This window comes from Chiroxiphia lanceolata, chromosome 2 (genome assembly GCF_009829145.1).
Source record: "Chiroxiphia lanceolata isolate bChiLan1 chromosome 2, bChiLan1.pri, whole genome shotgun sequence".
NCBI lineage: Eukaryota > Metazoa > Chordata > Aves > Passeriformes > Pipridae > Chiroxiphia > Chiroxiphia lanceolata.
The window spans coordinates 26,503,032-26,519,777 of NC_045638.1; the positions used below are offsets into that span (position 1 = coordinate 26,503,032).

Sequence of the window (16,746 nt, forward strand, 5' to 3'; positions counted from 1 at the left end):
TCTCAACAAAATAAATATATGTGCAGAGATAATTGATGAAGCATGCTTTAAAGAAAAAAATCTAAACAACATTTCGCTTTCCTTCCCCCTCATGTCATTTCCACTGTAACTGTGAGTGTGCTGATGCTGAAAGATACACATGGCAAGATTTAGCTTGTATGTGCCCTTATATTTTTTTTTAGAAACTGTTCCAAGAAATAACCATTTCTGAGCTCTGCATATGTGTATGTTAGATGCAATTCCCCATATAATTTTCATAGTCTTTTATATTCCTCATGCCAGATATCTCCTGCAGCCCTCTGGGTTTTTACTGGGGATGTGATGGCACTTTCAGTACTGAAATTTCTCTGCTGAAGCTGCTCCCTGCCAGGACTCCAGGGAAAAAGATTGGATGAGCGAAAGATAAGTGGACTCCTATGCCCTGTGAGCATGGTGAGATCTTGAAGTGCGTGAGAGGTGCCACGTTTTCATGTCTGTGAGATGTACTCTTTTGCCTGAAAAACGAGGTTTACAGTAGGAGGAAGAGCAACACCAGTGGCAGTGACATATCAGCAGTAGGAAGAATAACTTGTGTTGAGGAATGGAATAAATAGAGAGGAAACACTAGAGCAGTGATGATTCTGCTAACAGAGCCTCCTGCTCTGCACAATTAAGAGGGATACATGGTCCTATAATGTGAACCTCACATTGAATGTGAGGATGTAAGGAAGGGCTTGTATATATAATTGTTAGGATTTGGAGTAAAAATCATAATAGGGTGTTTGAGATTCCCTGTAAAGATAAGGCCCCTGTACAAACAAAAAGATCAAAAGGAACAGTGCGAACACTCCGTGGTGAAGAAAGTGATGAGCTCTTAATTTAATGATTCCCAAGAAAACTTGAAGTTATTTTACTAAAATACTGTGAGAGCCCCTGGAAATGAAAGGAAGAATCAGAGCATACAGGTGTAAGTCAGCGTGGCTGCTTCTGTTGTCAATGTGCAACACTCTGCCTGTACTCAGAAACAGACCTGGAAAGAAGCATGAGAAAAATAAGCCCTATTTCGTTGCCACAATTTTGTTGACTCCATCAGGCTATCTGCAGTCATTTAAAGATAATGGGGGGGGAGGTGTTACGCACTGAATGTTACCATTTTTATGATGTGAAAGAAGAGATAGGTGCAGTCTAGTTGGATCTGCCAATACTCAAAGAATATTACTGTCTTTAAACCGTGACGTAATTTGCTTATGGTGTACAGAGCAGAGAAGATACCCTTCTAATAGGAGCTTCTGTTATAGTAATGCCGACGGCAAGGGAAAATATTCAGATTATTTTCCTGGAGATTGAAGCTGCTGCTGTTTGGAAAACAGTGCATTACACCATCTGTTTCCTTCTGATTGCGCACTACCATAGCCATTGTTGTGATTAATTTCTTTGCTTCTAGGCACAAATTTGAGTGCTTGAAAGAAGATTAAAAGCTTGTTTGCAGACAGGGATGTAGCTAATGGCTAGATTTCAGTAGGATTGTGTGTACTTACCAACTTCACAGCTCAAGTCATCAATTTTCTGCATGCATTTGATATGTGAAGAAAGCAAGGAGAACATTCTTTTGCTTCACGGTAATAATCCTCTGCACGAATTGTTGGTGAGGTTTTCACCATGTGTCAGTAGTGTCATTGCATGCTCAAAACACCTCTGGGACAACAAGTCACTTTTCACAGAATCACAGAATCATTTAGTTTGGAAAAGACCTTTAAGTTCATCGAGTCCAGCTATTAACACTGCCAGGTCCACTACTAGGCCATATCCCTAAATGCCACATCTGTATGTCTTTCAAATACCTCCAGGGATGGTGACTCACCACTTCCTTGGACAGCCCATCAACTGTTTTTGTGAAGAAATTTTTCCTAATACCCAACCTAAACCTCCTTGGCACAACTTGAAGCCATTTTCTCCTGTTCTATCTACCTGTGCTGGTTTAAAAGTAAACCAGTGGGAGAAATGAACCCAACTCGAGAGATTACAAGTCAGTTACAATTTACTAAAAAGATTACAGTAAATGCAATGATACAGAGAAAACTGGTTTTAACCCCCAAAGACAGATGTAGAACCCAGCCCCTTGGGACAAGAACAGAACAGTGTTTGTGAGCCCCTGTGCTGAGAAAAGCCCTGATGGCTGACAATCTGCCGCAGGTGTCCCCTGGTCCCATTTGGTGCCTCCCCCAGTAAACTCAGCAAGAAACAGATTGTCTCTGCCAATGCTGTTGTTACCCTGTGTATGACCAGAACCACTGCTTTGTGCCCACCAGTGACAAGCAGAACAAGAAAATGTGGAATTTTTTCTAATATGGATGCTGTGCCTAATCTCAGTTCTTCTTTTGTTTGAAGCCTGAGTATATAGTACATTGGCTATGAGCATCATGGTGCTTTTTCACCACTAGGCTGTTCTCATCTTTCCTTCCTTTTAATATCTGTGTACTTAAATACCTTAGTAGGCCTTTGACCCAGGACAGGTGGTAACACAGCTGCAATATGCAGTGGTCCATTTGCTTCGTATAATGAATTTGGAAAACAAGTGATATTTGCATGACTCATCAGTTCTTAATTATTACTTTGATACTTTTCTTCATTGTCCCATTTCGAGATTGCCAGGTTTGCCCATGATTTCATGCTGAAAGTTGAACAAATTTCAGCTAGAACTGTAATGATTCTCCTCTCTTAACACAGCACATGCAAACTAGAATTTTGTAATAAGCTATTTAATATTTACTTCAATGTGATTAACTAAAGGTTATCTCTTTGAATTGCTTTCAGAGTAATAGTTGGTACATCATATGTTAAAAACCTTCTTCAGGACAATGTGTGTAATGGTATATATTTGGGTTGTGGTAGATCTGTGGCCACACAGAGCATAGTTAAACATAATTGAGAGGAAAATCTTGACTGCCAAGTAAAGCAGCATTATCAATTTCCTCTCTCCTGCATTGAAAGAGACAGGGGGAACAGACAGTGTAGGGTTTCCTGATATGTTTTAAGAAAGCCTGGGATTCATTTCCCCACCCTTCCTTCCTATTAGCTGTTTGTTAACTCCCAGGAAGATTCAGGCTTTTCTTGTGAGACCTTTCTGCTCACATATTCTGGAAACGGGCTCTGCCTTTGAGGGGCTCAGTCCTCACTTTTGTGCAGATACAGGGAGAGGAAGAGGAGTTTTGATGATGAAAGTCTGACTTTGGGCAAGCGAACTGAAGAGGAGTTTCTAACTGACAACATTATATTCACAAAGGTATTTTCTTTTAATTTGCTGTCACGAACACAGCACTTGCCCCTGAGGAATACCGAGTGTTTGAGACACAGAATCAGGAAACACAGCAAGTGTCAGTGTGAGATTTCTGCCCTTGGAGTGCCAAGTTGTGAACTGACAAACAAGACCATAAAGTTAAAAGAAAGACGTTCAACTTGCCCTTCTTCAGGAGAAACCTCGCATGTTTCTTTGCCACAGCTGAAGATCCCTCACGTTAAAGAGAAGGATGTGAAGACGGAGCCTGAAGTATCAGCTACTTGGGGCGAGCAGTGGTGTTGGATCTCCGTGTGCTGCTGGAGTGCACTAACAAATTGGATGTTTTGTGGGGGCTTTTCTTCATCCAAAACAGGGCAGGGCTGTTAGTTTGGCTATAGTTATTTTGGATAAAACACCAAAAAGAGACGGTTTCACAGTTTTTTTAAATTTCGCTTGCTCGTCTGACCTGCTTACGTGAGAAGCCTTCCTTATTCATAGTAATCACACGGAGAGTAGACTGAAAGCTGTGGCAAGATGTCCTGTCTGCTGGGTGCAGCACACTAGGAGCTGAGAGGGCCTCGCAATTTTATACAGAAACAATCTTGGCATTTTCAGTCCATTGAGTGCAACCAATTTTTCTTTTTCCTTTCTAGTAAAACCAGGTATTGGTTCCTGAGGAAAAGCACATACAATACAAAATAATTGCACTGCGGCTGTTTCCAGGCCTTTAAATCCCACCTTTTTTTATCATTTTTTGGTAGCATTTGAATTTGGCAAATAAGTTTCACGTTCCGTTGACATTTAAAAACAAAATTAGAGTGTCTTTCTGGAAGTGTTAATTCTGAAGAGCAGATTTTTTTATTTCCTTTACTGATTAACTTGGTGAAGATACACCCATGTCTCAACGCCATTTTTTAAGGGAAAGACATGAAAGTCATTTTAGGATCCTACCAAGATTCTTCCAAATCCTTCATGGCAGAAGGCACTCAAGAAATAACCCACATCAAATATGCTCTGGTGAGGCGAATGTATACGTGATTCTATAGTGTGATATATGTGTGTGTAGAATGTTGCACTTAAATTTGAGTAGCATGTGAGTTGAAAGGAGCAGTAATTAGCCTAGGATATGTATTACTGATTTTCTCAACTGATGATTCTTGCAGGGACAAGTATTGTTTCTGAAAGCGAACTCATGTAGGGATCCAGCAACTGTTACAGTTAAAAAATATGTATCTTTGTCAATATGGGGTATTACTTATGATAGTGTTTACTCTCTGTCACCAGTACTTACTGGAAAAAAAATTTATATCTTATTTTTCCTTACAATTCCAGGTGTATGACAGTATCTAACACAGATTTGAATGCTTTACACCAGCCCTCCTTTTATATTCTGGAAGAATGTCACTGAGTGTTCCTCTCCTAAAAAACATAATTAATTAAGCAAAAAAAATATTTTTAACTGTACTCAAAAAATCAAGAAGCCTCTGATCTTTAAATTTTTAAATTTAAATTAAAATTTTTAAATTAGGACTTGCCACCACTTACTCAATCTCAAAGTCTGTTTCATACAGTGTGTGGTGTAATAACATGTTAGTGTGACTGATAATTATATAATCTTTGTGTTTAGTAAAGCTGCATTTTGGGGTTTTTTTCTCTGAACTAAGTTAACTCTGCCTGGCTAAGATAAGCTGAATTGTACAATTTTTCAATAATTAATTAAAACTTTCTTGGGTTTTTTATGTATAGTGACCTATTGTGGTCTTTAAAAAAAAAAGAGGACTTTTTTTGTTTCTTTTTAAATTAATTTGAAAATTGAAATTAACGTAAGCTAGGCTACCTTAGTTAATTTTCAAGGCTTTTCAATATTTCTTTCTTTAATGTTGACATTTACTGATAGGAAAAAAAATAGAAGAGAAAAATGCCTCTCTGGTGATTCATTTTTCTCATACCTTCATTTGTACTGTGCTCACGAGTCTTTTGTCATCTACTGGGTTTGGAATTGAAATCATAAGGGGTTTTTTTGTAAACTTTGTTTATAACCTCTGAAACGTAAAGATTTCACCTTTCCTGACTTACCAGTTCCAGACATTCATGAGGCCAAGGCTTGGTATTTTTAGGGGCACTAACTAGTAAATTATAAAAATTTAACATTTAATTCTATTCAGCTCAGAATAGAAAAAGTTTTTATGTTAATTGCTGTTAATCACAGTAAAGAAAAATGAAGAAAAATTAAGTAATATTTTAACCACATGGGATGCAGTCCTGCAAAGCAAAGCAAAACAAGATCTCCTCTAATTTGAGTCTTACTTTCATGTAGCATTCAACCATCACTTGGTAGCACTCACACTGCTGTCAAGTCCTAAGTGTAGCCATAAAAGCCATTACTTTCAACAAATATTTTATAATATTTATGTTTTTATGAGTTTCAGGCACCTGCTGGCCATTCATTAATGGATTGGAGCTAATTCCAAGTACAGGCAAAGGTTGACTACATAGGAGAAAACCACAGATTTATTCTATTGAACACGTTCTAACATAGTTTTCCTAATTTTTGCCTAATTTCCTTTAGACTAAGCTCCTTAATATAAATCTTGTAATGCCGTACAATCATCTTTTACTTACAGGTTCCTTTCACTATATATAAGAGTGTGTATAGTCAGAAAATAGTGTGTTCCTCTAGGGAGCTGTCTGTTCTGTCTCCCACCCATTTTTATTATTATTGCAAAGCTCCTTTTGATCATGTTGCAACCTTTTCTGTTTGAAGTCTTCAAGTATGCAAAAATTCTGTTTCCTTTCCTTCCTGTTACCCATTTTATGTTGACAGTAGGAAAGCAATTATATGCTTTTAATGTTAACCTTATATATTCAGTAAGAATTATTCAATTGTTTTGGTCAAAGCTGTTTTATGGTCTTTTTGGACTGATAGGAGTTTTCACACCTTGCTGGTGGCAAACCTCAGCTTTCAGTGGCACTTTCAGACCAAATGTTACACAGAAGGTGGATCAAAGTTTTAGATTTTAGAAGGGAAGAGGTACTCCAGCCTGGGAACATTTTTGTCCTGTAGGTATGCTAGGTGAAATTACAATTTTTTTGGCAAGAATGTATTTCTCAAGGAAATGTGCTTGTGGTTCAGTGAATCCCATGAGGTATGCACCTCTCTTCTCCTTGTGACAAAGCTGAGCCACTCTGTCCTGCTGTCCCAGGTCTCACAAAGCTTTGTTCTCTCTTCATTAGCATCTCTGGAAATTGCTGAGAGCATGTTTTCTTTGCTGTGACTTTCCCTGGATGTTAAAATCTTTAATACAGAATATAGTAATCTTTAACTGAACAATAAATATTCTAGTTCATATATTGATTTTGCATTATCTTATTTACCTTAATAAGGGAAACTGGGCTTGATTCCAGTTGTCATACTTCATGAAATCCATCTCTGTTTTATTTTCATTTTAACAAAGCAGACTTTATTTACTGCAGCTCGTGGACAGTTGGACCTCTCCTCCTTGGCCTAATCCTCACTGCGCTGTTCCCTGCAGATGTCTTCTACTCAGGGCAGGCTGTGTTGCCCTTATCCGCTCACACCAGTTGAGCCTTAGCTCTGGTGACACTTGTTCTTTGGAATGCAGAGGTTTGGGACCAGCTGCCACATGGCCTCTACTGCCTGGGTAGGCAAGGCCCAGGCTGGTACAGCCAGGCTTGTGTGAGGCAGCATCGTGTTTTCTGAATCTGTCGCTGAACTGTGTCTCTTCTGTGTACTTCTACATCTCTGACTGCAAGCAGGTGGGGCAGCAGTTGTGGATTTGTGGAGGATTTCAGCTCTGGAAAGCTGTGGCTCCAAGCTGTCTTCTGTGAGGACACTGGTCTCCCATCAGCAGGGGATATTTCCCAGGGTGCTGACTTGCTGTGGCCCTTTGTGGTGGGCTTCCTGACACAATGCTCATAGACCATCCTTTGAGATTCTCCCTCTTCTCGCTTTCTCTGAGCAAATGGGAACAGTAGGTTGGCTTGAATTGAGAGCTGTAAAACAAGTCTGGCAAGTAGAGACGCCAGAGACATCTCTCTTCAGTCTGTGCTGCGTGTAGTATGGATGGGGAGTATCTTTGGAGGCATCCTGCAGTCTACGTCTTTTCACACTGGATTCAGGTTGGTTTTCTGATGAAGATGACTGAAGCAGTTTGCTTTCATGTGTAGCTCTAGGTGTGTGATGAATGAAGAGACTGTCCGTGTCACAGGGTCCTTCCAAGCCAAAGAAGTTCTGCAAAAAGGTACAGTGAGGCAGCGCTGTAATGTGTGTGTCTAATACTAATAGATTTTCGTAGTAAAGGAGTCAGATAACCTGAATAATCCACAACAAAGAGTGAAGAAGAGTCTAGGGGAAGAGCAGCTTTGCATCTTCTGTGTCAGCCGAGGGGACGGAGATGTGGTACATCTTCTGGAACTGTATGACTATTTCTGTTAGATATTGGTCATTCTCGCGTGGGGAGAGGGAGTTAGCTTACAGACAGGCTAGCAAAATGTGTGGATGCAGAAAATGTCAGACTGAGCATACTAATATAGCAGAAATATTTAAGTACCTGAAGACTTCAGTGTACCTGATGTAGCCAAAGCCTGCCTGGAGCCTGTGCAAATACTGACATTTCTGGTTGGTGTTCAAGTCTGCCACAACAACTTTGTTACTGTTAGTCCTGACAGTAGATAGGTCAAGGCATGTAAGGCTGTGTTTCTGTTTGCTGCGTTCATATTTTTGTTTGCTAGCTGGATAAATGTGTTGAAAATGGATTCATTTGAGATTTTGAGCTTCCATGCTTGAGACTCTCATTACCCGTCCTGCTTGAAATGCCCTTGCAGTTTTTCCATCAGAAAGACAGAGAAGAGAGTTGGGTGTGAATCCATAGCAGAGATGACAAACTGTACTTCTGAGTGAGCAATTCCATACAACTAGTTCCAGATAGTATGGTGAATATCTGCATGAAAAACAGTTTGCTTTGCCTTGCTAAAACCTAACACTAGTGAAAATATGCTTAGGGCTTATGCCTATGCTTAGATATACTGTATGAGACACTGGGTATATCAGCAGTCTGTAAATATTCAGGGTGGGGACGTGAGGGGAGAACGCTATAATTAAAGAGATAATTACAAGAACAGTGGCATTAGTGGAGGAAAATATATTTGTAAAGTCATCTTGTGCCACCTGTTGCATTTATGGAACAAAGTTCAGTTAATAGGAAAGCTGTAACCTTCTCAGGGTAGTTTGTTCTGAGCAGGGGAAGAGAAAAGTGGACCTTTTTCTTCTCTGATGATGAATCAGAGAGGAATTTCAGTAGCAGAAATGAAGAGCTATTATTTTTTTTCAGAATGGTGTTCATGGCTGGACTTTGTAGCACAGGGTAAGTTGGCTTAACTTTATAATAGTTCCTAGGTCTTGTAAATGTAAACAGACCTGTGTAGTCTGTTAAGTCAGGGCTGTGTAAGGTGTGTGGCTTGGGACTGCGTTCTTGGAAGAATTTTGAACATGTTTTGTGTATGCCAAAAAAAGATGCATTTCAAGAGCCTTAATATAAATTTTATGAGCTCACTGATTCTTGAAAATACACACTGTTCATCAAATACACATCATTGGGAGAGAGTGTGTTGTGGATGGTAGTGTTTGGATTTTATTTTAAGAACTTTTTCCAAAGGAAGTAAAATATTAGATATTTTGGGTTCTAAATTTTCATATAAGGTTTTTATAGACCTTTCTTTCCTCTCAAATATCACACCCCAAACTTGTTACCATTTAATATCTGTGATGTACCTAAATTCAGTGATTAATTGTGCTCAGACAAGTTACTTGGTGAAAAGTGAGCACATCAGCAAAACAGCTGGCATCTTTCCAAAGACAGAAAAGTTTCCAAGCAGTATGTCCATCAGAAGTGAACTGTTTCTTTCTTCAAATAATTTTCAGAGCATCATCATACAATTTAATAGGGACATATTCAGTATATGTTTTCTGATTAAGGGGTTGCTACTTATTCAGAGATACCAATTCAGTGACACTGGCAAACGTTTTTCTTCCTTCACTTAATATGTCTGTACTGACTTATGTAAATCTGAGAGACCTCAGCCTTTCTTTTTTTAAATCCTTTTTGCTGCCTTTTTATTAATTTAAAAAGTTTTATTCTTTGTGTTAAAAAGTAAAAGTGAAGAAAATGCATGATTTGAGGAGAGTATTTTACAATCACATTAAGATACATGCTTTGATGGAAAGTAGAAATATCTAAAAAGAATGACATTATCAGGAGATTTTTGAGATGGTCCCACTCAAGATTCCTGAAATTGCTTATTATTTCATATTTCTTGTGTTAAACAGTAATTTGAATAAAATTATAATATTTTAAATTACACTGTCGTTAAAGTTACTATTTTAAAATTTTTGGTGCCTTAACTTGGAGGGAAGGATTTTACTTCTCTAGCTGTGTGCATGACGAAGGAATATGTAGGTTCTGAGGTACTGATATACAGGCCACCACTTTTATTTTCCTGGATGATGATTCTTCCAAGAAAACAAGGGCTTTAAAGAGCCTTTGTAATGAGCAAGAGACACACACAGAGAATTAGGGGCAATAAAAGACCTTGCTTCTAGGTTCCTTTTCCAGTAGATTCACACTGACTGAATTCCATGAGCCTGTTCCCTTGCCCCTTGGACCTCCCCAGCCTCAGCCTATGATATTCTCTTTTTCCCTTTTTGCTAGGATTTAGGCTGTCTATGAGTTTTCTTACAGGGAACAGACCTTTTCTAAGGGTTGTTAGGTGACATTAAGGGTTGCACATGTGAATGGAAGGAAAAAATGTGAAAAATAGTTACTTCAATACATGTAATATAAATCCTCAGACAACAAAATCTGTGTCTGTGATGCTTGAAATGGGGAAAAAAAAATGTCTTCCTGTGCATTAGTACTATCTGAAAAGCCCATTTAATTAGAGACACTAGCATATACAACATTACTGTCATAACAGGCAGTGAGCTAGTACGAATTTATATTTTTCCTGCTTTCGTGGCCGCTGAAGAATATTTGAAAAAAATAATGCAATAATGAAAAAAAGACCTTAGAGTTTCCCTGATCAATAATCTGAGAGACTTTGCTTCAATAATTTAGAGAAAAATTACTTCCTGTTCTTACAACGTATTTTTGCATTTCCAAATAGGGAATTGTCAACAAGTAGATATTTGTTCTTTGGGCAGAACCAGTCCTGGAGCCAGGATGTAACTTTATTTACACCCTTTATCTTCTTAATTGTTCTTTCAAGAAGTTACAATTCTCATGTGCTGTTGCAATCTGTTTAGCTGTACTGAAGTCATGCTTAATAAGACGGTTTGCAATACTTCCTCTTACTGTGTATACTTACAGTGTTTAATGAAATCCCACATGATCTCCAAATTAACCTCAAAGGTTAAGCTAACCTGAAAAGGTTGAACACACATGGCCTCTTGGTGAAGCACACTAAGTCAAAAGGATCAAAGTTTATTGTAAGATTTCCAGTGCTTCCTGATTGAAGCTAGCTCTTGTATTTACTTATATATTTTATCTTGTTTCAGAGCCACTATGTCTTCTTCCAAAGCAGGAAGAGAAGACCAGTGCAACTTTAATATGCATTCCTTGCTCAGTGATTTACAAAACACCCCAAAAGACATTTTATTTTAGTCAGCAGTTAATCCAACCTCACACGCAGTTTCTGTTTGTTGTACATTTACTCGAGTATGGCATGAAACCTTTCTCTGTCTTGTTGGTTGGTGTTTTTTCTGTAAATAATGGCTAAGAGCTGCTTACAGTCTTAGTTTTCACATTTACTTACTCTTCAGCAGTCTTTGGTGTCATTGACTTTGAGTTTGTCAACTTGCACACAATTCAGGGTGAGGGACCAGGCTGTTGAATAAGTTCATTCTTCCCTTTTGGAGTGAGGCCAAAGAGCTAACTGAAGGATTCTGTAGGGGCTACTTCTTCTCCTTTCTCATCCCCAGGTGGAAAAAAAATGAGATTTTTCCAGCTGCACTGCTACCAGCATGCAGTGAGTTTTGGTCTTGTTTTAATCAGTCTTACATATTTTAATCAGTCTTACACTTATTTGTAATTTCAAAGTTTCTAGTCAGTTCTGGAACTTTTGTAAATAGAGGTCACAAAAAAAGTGAGTCCAGAGACTGAGATAGAAGGAGACCTTGAAAGGCTCAGAGGGGATGGATTGCATCCATTTTAGTAAAGAGTTTTGTTCATTTAACAAACACATAGCAGTGGGGCAGTTGGGAGAAAGTCATTCTATAATTTCAAATGTGAGTGGTTAGTCAAGAGTATGCTTCTAAAAAAATGTGTCTGGTAAAATTCTGGTGACAATTTATCTTATTGTCCTGGATTATAATAACTCTTGTGATTTGTGAATTCCCTACAGTAATTTTAATCTTGACAGGGCTGTATTCTGAAAATCATTAGGAGTTTCAGATGGACAGTCCTAACATAGTTGTATTACTGATGAGTAATTCTCTGAATGATTCCCTCTTTTAATTTATTTATTTGAGAAATCACTTTAGAAGTCTCCACAGTATGTGACATATAGTTTATATGATTCTATGTCAGAGGACTAGTTGAAGAACTCATTTGTCTGTGTCCTTTGGCTTTTGGGGAAGGAATTACTTGCTTTTCAGGCTTCCATTTGAAGAAAAGATGTAATATATACGTCCTTCCTTTTTTTCTTCTAGGTGAAAGATAAGATTTCATGAAACAACAAGCAACTTGTTTTATTCAGTGAGTCTGTGGAGCAGAATTACTCCTTAATTCCTAAGCCTTCATGATTAAAAAATAAGTATTTTCTCTGTTTTAGCCAAACACTTATCTAATACCTACCCTCTTTGGTGGATTCCAAATGTGTATATGAGAAAGTGGATAAGGATCAGTTGCTTTTAAAAAGAACTGGTATGTGAAACAAAGAATTCAAGATGCTGCCTCTATCCTTTTACATTAGAGAAATTCTGCCTTTCCAATACTGCTTGTTATAGCTGGATTTTTGAAACAGAAACTCAAAACATGTCCTTCTAGAGAGCCCCAAACCACACAGCTCTTCTTCAGCTCTCCTTTCAAACTCTCTAGCTTCTACTATCTATATCTCTAGGACTCCAGTAGTGTCTTCAGACATTTTAACTTGACTGTGCACGTGGGGCACAGGTAATGTTTTGCGGTCTGTCGCTGTGCCATCTACCATGATGGCCATCAAAGGCTGTTCAAGGACTTCAGGTCCAAGTACAGGTGGTGTCTACTATCTTCTGCAGTATAAACTTTTAGCCCTTTGGTTGATAACATTTGACCTTGGTTTTTTCTCTGATTTTTTTTCTGACTTCCAGCTATTGAAAATTACGTTCTTTGTCTGCAAGGTAAGTTGTAATAATTATTTTTGCAGATGTTGTCATGTGCCTTTATAGCTATTTTAGGGATCAATTCCTTGAGGAAAAAAAAAAAAAACAAGATTCCAGGGGGTTTTGAGTGTTTTCCTGTTTAATCGGAAGTTATTTCATAATTGAGAAGCAAAATTTTTTTATCTTGGTAATATGAAAACATTTTATACTGCGCTTTGCTTACAGAAATACATGATCTTTTTTACTTGAATTAGCTAAGATATAACAGGCTCCAGATGCATGTGCTGAATAATGACAGAGTGCTTAATATTTCATGAAAATACCCCCTTTGACCGAATGAAATATGTACATGGGTCATATATTGATGAACAGAATGTCCTATGGCAGAAAAGATATCCGAGAAATAAAACAGAGGTTTAGTCATCTTTTAGCTCAAGCAGCAAGACAAAATGTGTGTTTAAGACAGCCTGGTGGGAGATTGCTTTTTTCCTGAGCGTGACTGGAACTTTTGAAATTTGTCTTGTCAAACAAAAAGACTAACATTGTTTGCTGTCTGACAGAGGAGCTCCATTGGCTCAGGTTACTGTCTGTACAGTGCTACTTAAGTGTTGTATGAACCACCAAGGCTCAAAGACACAGAATGATGTAAATGGAAGTTGGGTACATCAGCCAAAAAGTTGGACCCTCAGAGTCCTGGCTTGGTCTTTTGGGTCCCTAGGTATCACTACTTGGTGAGTACAATTTTCACAGTGCCCAGAAATAACTCTCTGGGAATGCCAGATATGCCACCCTAGAATGCAGTGGCATCCTTAGCCAAGGAGATCCTCTGCCTATCTCCCATAAAGTGTTCTAATCTGTTCAGCATGCTCCAAGCACGAGTAACATGCACCCACAGTTCAGCACAAAACCAATCTCTGCTGCCATTTTCACTGAAAGCATTAAAGGAGGTTTGATGGTACCGACCTTTACTATTAAAACTTAAAAACATAACTGTCTTAGTGGCTCCCAACAAAGCCTATTTCTTTGCCGAAGGAAAGACTTGGGGTTTTGGCCCAGCTCTTGGAATTGCTTTCTGTATTCAATTTTCTAAATACAGATCAGACTGTGTGCAGAGAACTTGAGTTGTGTTGGAAAAATTTGTAATGAACCTTCAGGTTTTGAGGTGTCAGGAGGTTGTTTTGAGGATCATGCCCTTAGACTCAGGTAACAGCTTTCTCCCTGAAAGTGCCTAAGCCACTGTTTGGCAGTGAATTCAGTTTAGTGCCTAAACACCTGGAATTTGTATGAGAGTTTGAGGTTAAAGATCTTATAGTCACAAGAGTTATGGATCTTCCACCCGGTATTTTCCATTCTAGCATGCTCTCGGTATAAAAAAGAGAAATGGTATTCCCAAGCCTGTCTTATCAGATACATTTTTGGCCATTTGCCCAGTTTCAGGTCACCTCAGTTTACCTGCTTCAGTGTTACAAAGTAACCGAGCATATTTTTTGGGAACAAGGAGTCATAAACAGAGTAATAATAACTGTTTTTACTCGTTACACTGCTTCCTTCTCTTGGTTACAAAAACCTACTATCATTGTTTATATTTAAATAATGAGCATGCTCTGTCCTCTCTCCGTGTCCCAGTACACACCAACCTTGAATCCTTGTGGTCCATGGGATTTTTATGGATGCTCTGCAGCACACTGCTGCCCTGAAGTCTCCTGTCCAAACAGTGGGCTTGTTCACTCTTGAATAGTTTAAATTTTTAAAAACAATTTCCTCTATGTGACCATGTTTATTTTAGAAAGGAAAAAATAGAGGTTGCTGTTGTTACCTGCACACAGAAGCACTGCTTCAGAGAGAGTAAACATGTTTTAGAGCACAATGCCGACAGTTAAGCAAGTGAGGGGAGGCAAAATGGTATGAAATAATAATATCAGAACAGAGAAAACATGACAAAGTAGGTTTTGCATTAGTTTGCCAAACTGGGGAGCACACCAGAAGTATACTGATTAGCTCCTAATCTCTGCTGTTGCATGGGAGGCAGTAACTTCAGTGGAATTGCTGCCACAGACAGCAACAGGATTGCACTAGGACTGAGTCTGTTTCTCAGTGTTTAAGCTTCAGGAGAAACTTTGGTTACTGGTTTATAGCACAGCACTTAATCTGAAGACCTTGTTGCAAGAGTAATGTTTGCACAAGCTCTTTATCAGCCAACTGCTGGTGGCTGCACCTGTGAATCTTTAAATGCCTGTGAATTTAGGCCAGCTGGGCTGGCTGAAGCTAAATACCAGTCAGCTACCAGGAGATGCTAGATGGATGCATACTGCTTTTTTGGGCAAGCTGATGATAGAGCTGCGAGTCTTTTCTTTCCACTCAGGTACAATGAGAGCTCCTTCCTTCTTGCCTGAAGAAGAAAACATGAAATAAGCTCAATGAAGTCATGTTTTTTTGTTGTTGGTTTGTGGAGACTAGCATACTTACATGGTGTTACCTCTTTGTAGCCAAGCTGCTTTTTTTCTTCACAAGTTAATGAACTAGGTGGTTAAAAAGATTTGCAGTGGGGTTTTTTTCTGCTTAAAGGAATTATATGCAGCTAATGGTAGGGAATTGAATACGTATTATATACGTGAACTGCATCAAATTTGTTCATAGTGTAGGAAAAGAAATTCTAATGAAGAAAACACCGTGAAAGCTGATGGAAAACACTTCCAGAATCTTAGGATGGGGGGAAAAGGGAATATTTTGGGGCTGGTGGAAACTAAATGCATTTTTTGCAGAGGCAACAAGAAGAGCAGAAAGAATGGCCAGGGGCTGTGTCTGTGTTGTCGCTTGCTCCTGTGAGATTCATGGGCATTAGTTCAGCTGCTGCATGTGTCAGAACAAGTGGAATTTGCTCTTTGGCATTTGTTTCATCCTTCTTTGTGTCTTCTTTCTCCTTATGGAAAGGAGAAGAAATATAAAACTGCTTCAAAAGCTTTTTGGGATTAAGGTGTTTTCCCAGAACTGCAGAAGGGTGAAACTTCGGAAGCTTTGTGTTCTGTTAATTGCAAAATCCTAATCATTGGAGACTTAGGAGGTCGATGTGATGGGTTGCCAACTTTTTATAGTTCTTTCCTAAAGGTTCGAAATATTACATCTCTTACATGGCTGGCGCATCTATTTTTGTTATTGCTCATCTCAAAATAGTGTGAAGGTTTTTGAGGCATACTGAAAAAGCTGGCCTCCTGAAATTAGAGGTTAAATGCTGATAAACCACCCTCGGCAGAGGCGGGGCTTTGTTGTTTCAATTCACAACCCTGCCTGAGCTGTCACACCTAGGCCAAAAGTAAATACAGTACCAGGGCAAGTAGCAGTCTTTAATGTGGAAAATGAAGGTAATGCTGCTGTTAAAGAGCTTGGTCTCCATACTGCTTTCCTGAATGGGCCAGGAAGCATCCCAGGAAACTAGAAAAGAAGGAAAAGGTCTTCTTTAGGCTGATTAACATCTCAGGGACTGGCTGCTTTTTCAATCAGGTAAGGGTATAGGCTTCCTGTTTGCTTCCCAGAGACTGGAAACAGAACACAGATATGGTTGCTATGCTGCAGTAGTTTATGGATGTTACAACAGCTGTTTACAGGGTTAGGGGTTTTTTAAATTTATTTTGAAGAAGTGGTTTATTAAAGGGATCACTGCCTTTTTAAATGATACAATAATATTTTCTTAAAAATTCTACATCTACAAAGTAAAAAGGTCAGGTGTGATTTTATGTCGTGTCTTTCCACAGAGAGCAACCCACGTGGGCTTTGTCTCTGCTCCACTGACTTAATCTAACCAAAATCATGCTGCTAAGCACAGGGGATAAGGTATTTTATTCTCTCGTTGCAGTGAGACTTTCTTTCTGAAAAGGTAATTTCTGTTGAGACCCTGAAGCAGTTCTCCTGGTTAGCTCTCCAGAAGAAACTAGTCTGTTTTCTGCTTTTTTTTCTTTTTGATGGTAGAAAATGAGCTTTGGTTACTCTTTGTTGATGTTAAGACTCTTCTTTTCTTAAGAAAACTGTGGAGCTTGTTGAAGCCCAGAAGGGTGAAAGGATTGGCTAAGGGAGAAACTGAGATACTATTTTGGAAACCTTTAAGTGGTTTGAGGATTGC

The 16,746-nt window shown here is 38.8% G+C and overlaps 1 protein-coding gene across 10 annotated transcripts in view; it reads left to right on the plus strand.

The window, feature by feature from the left end:
• Positions 1-16,746, plus strand: part of MCF2L (MCF.2 cell line derived transforming sequence like) — a 160,714-nt gene that overhangs the window by 57,875 nt on the left and 86,093 nt on the right. The window contains exon 1 of one of the 10 annotated variants that reach the window (XM_032678899.1): positions 4,028-4,273. The exons of the other annotated variants lie outside the window; for them this stretch is intronic. Coding sequence (XP_032534790.1) covers positions 4,153-4,273 — 121 coding nt within the window. The 5' untranslated portion in view covers positions 4,028-4,152. Of the gene's footprint in view, positions 1-4,027; positions 4,274-16,746 lie in introns of those variants that run through there. 10 annotated transcript variants of the gene reach the window in all.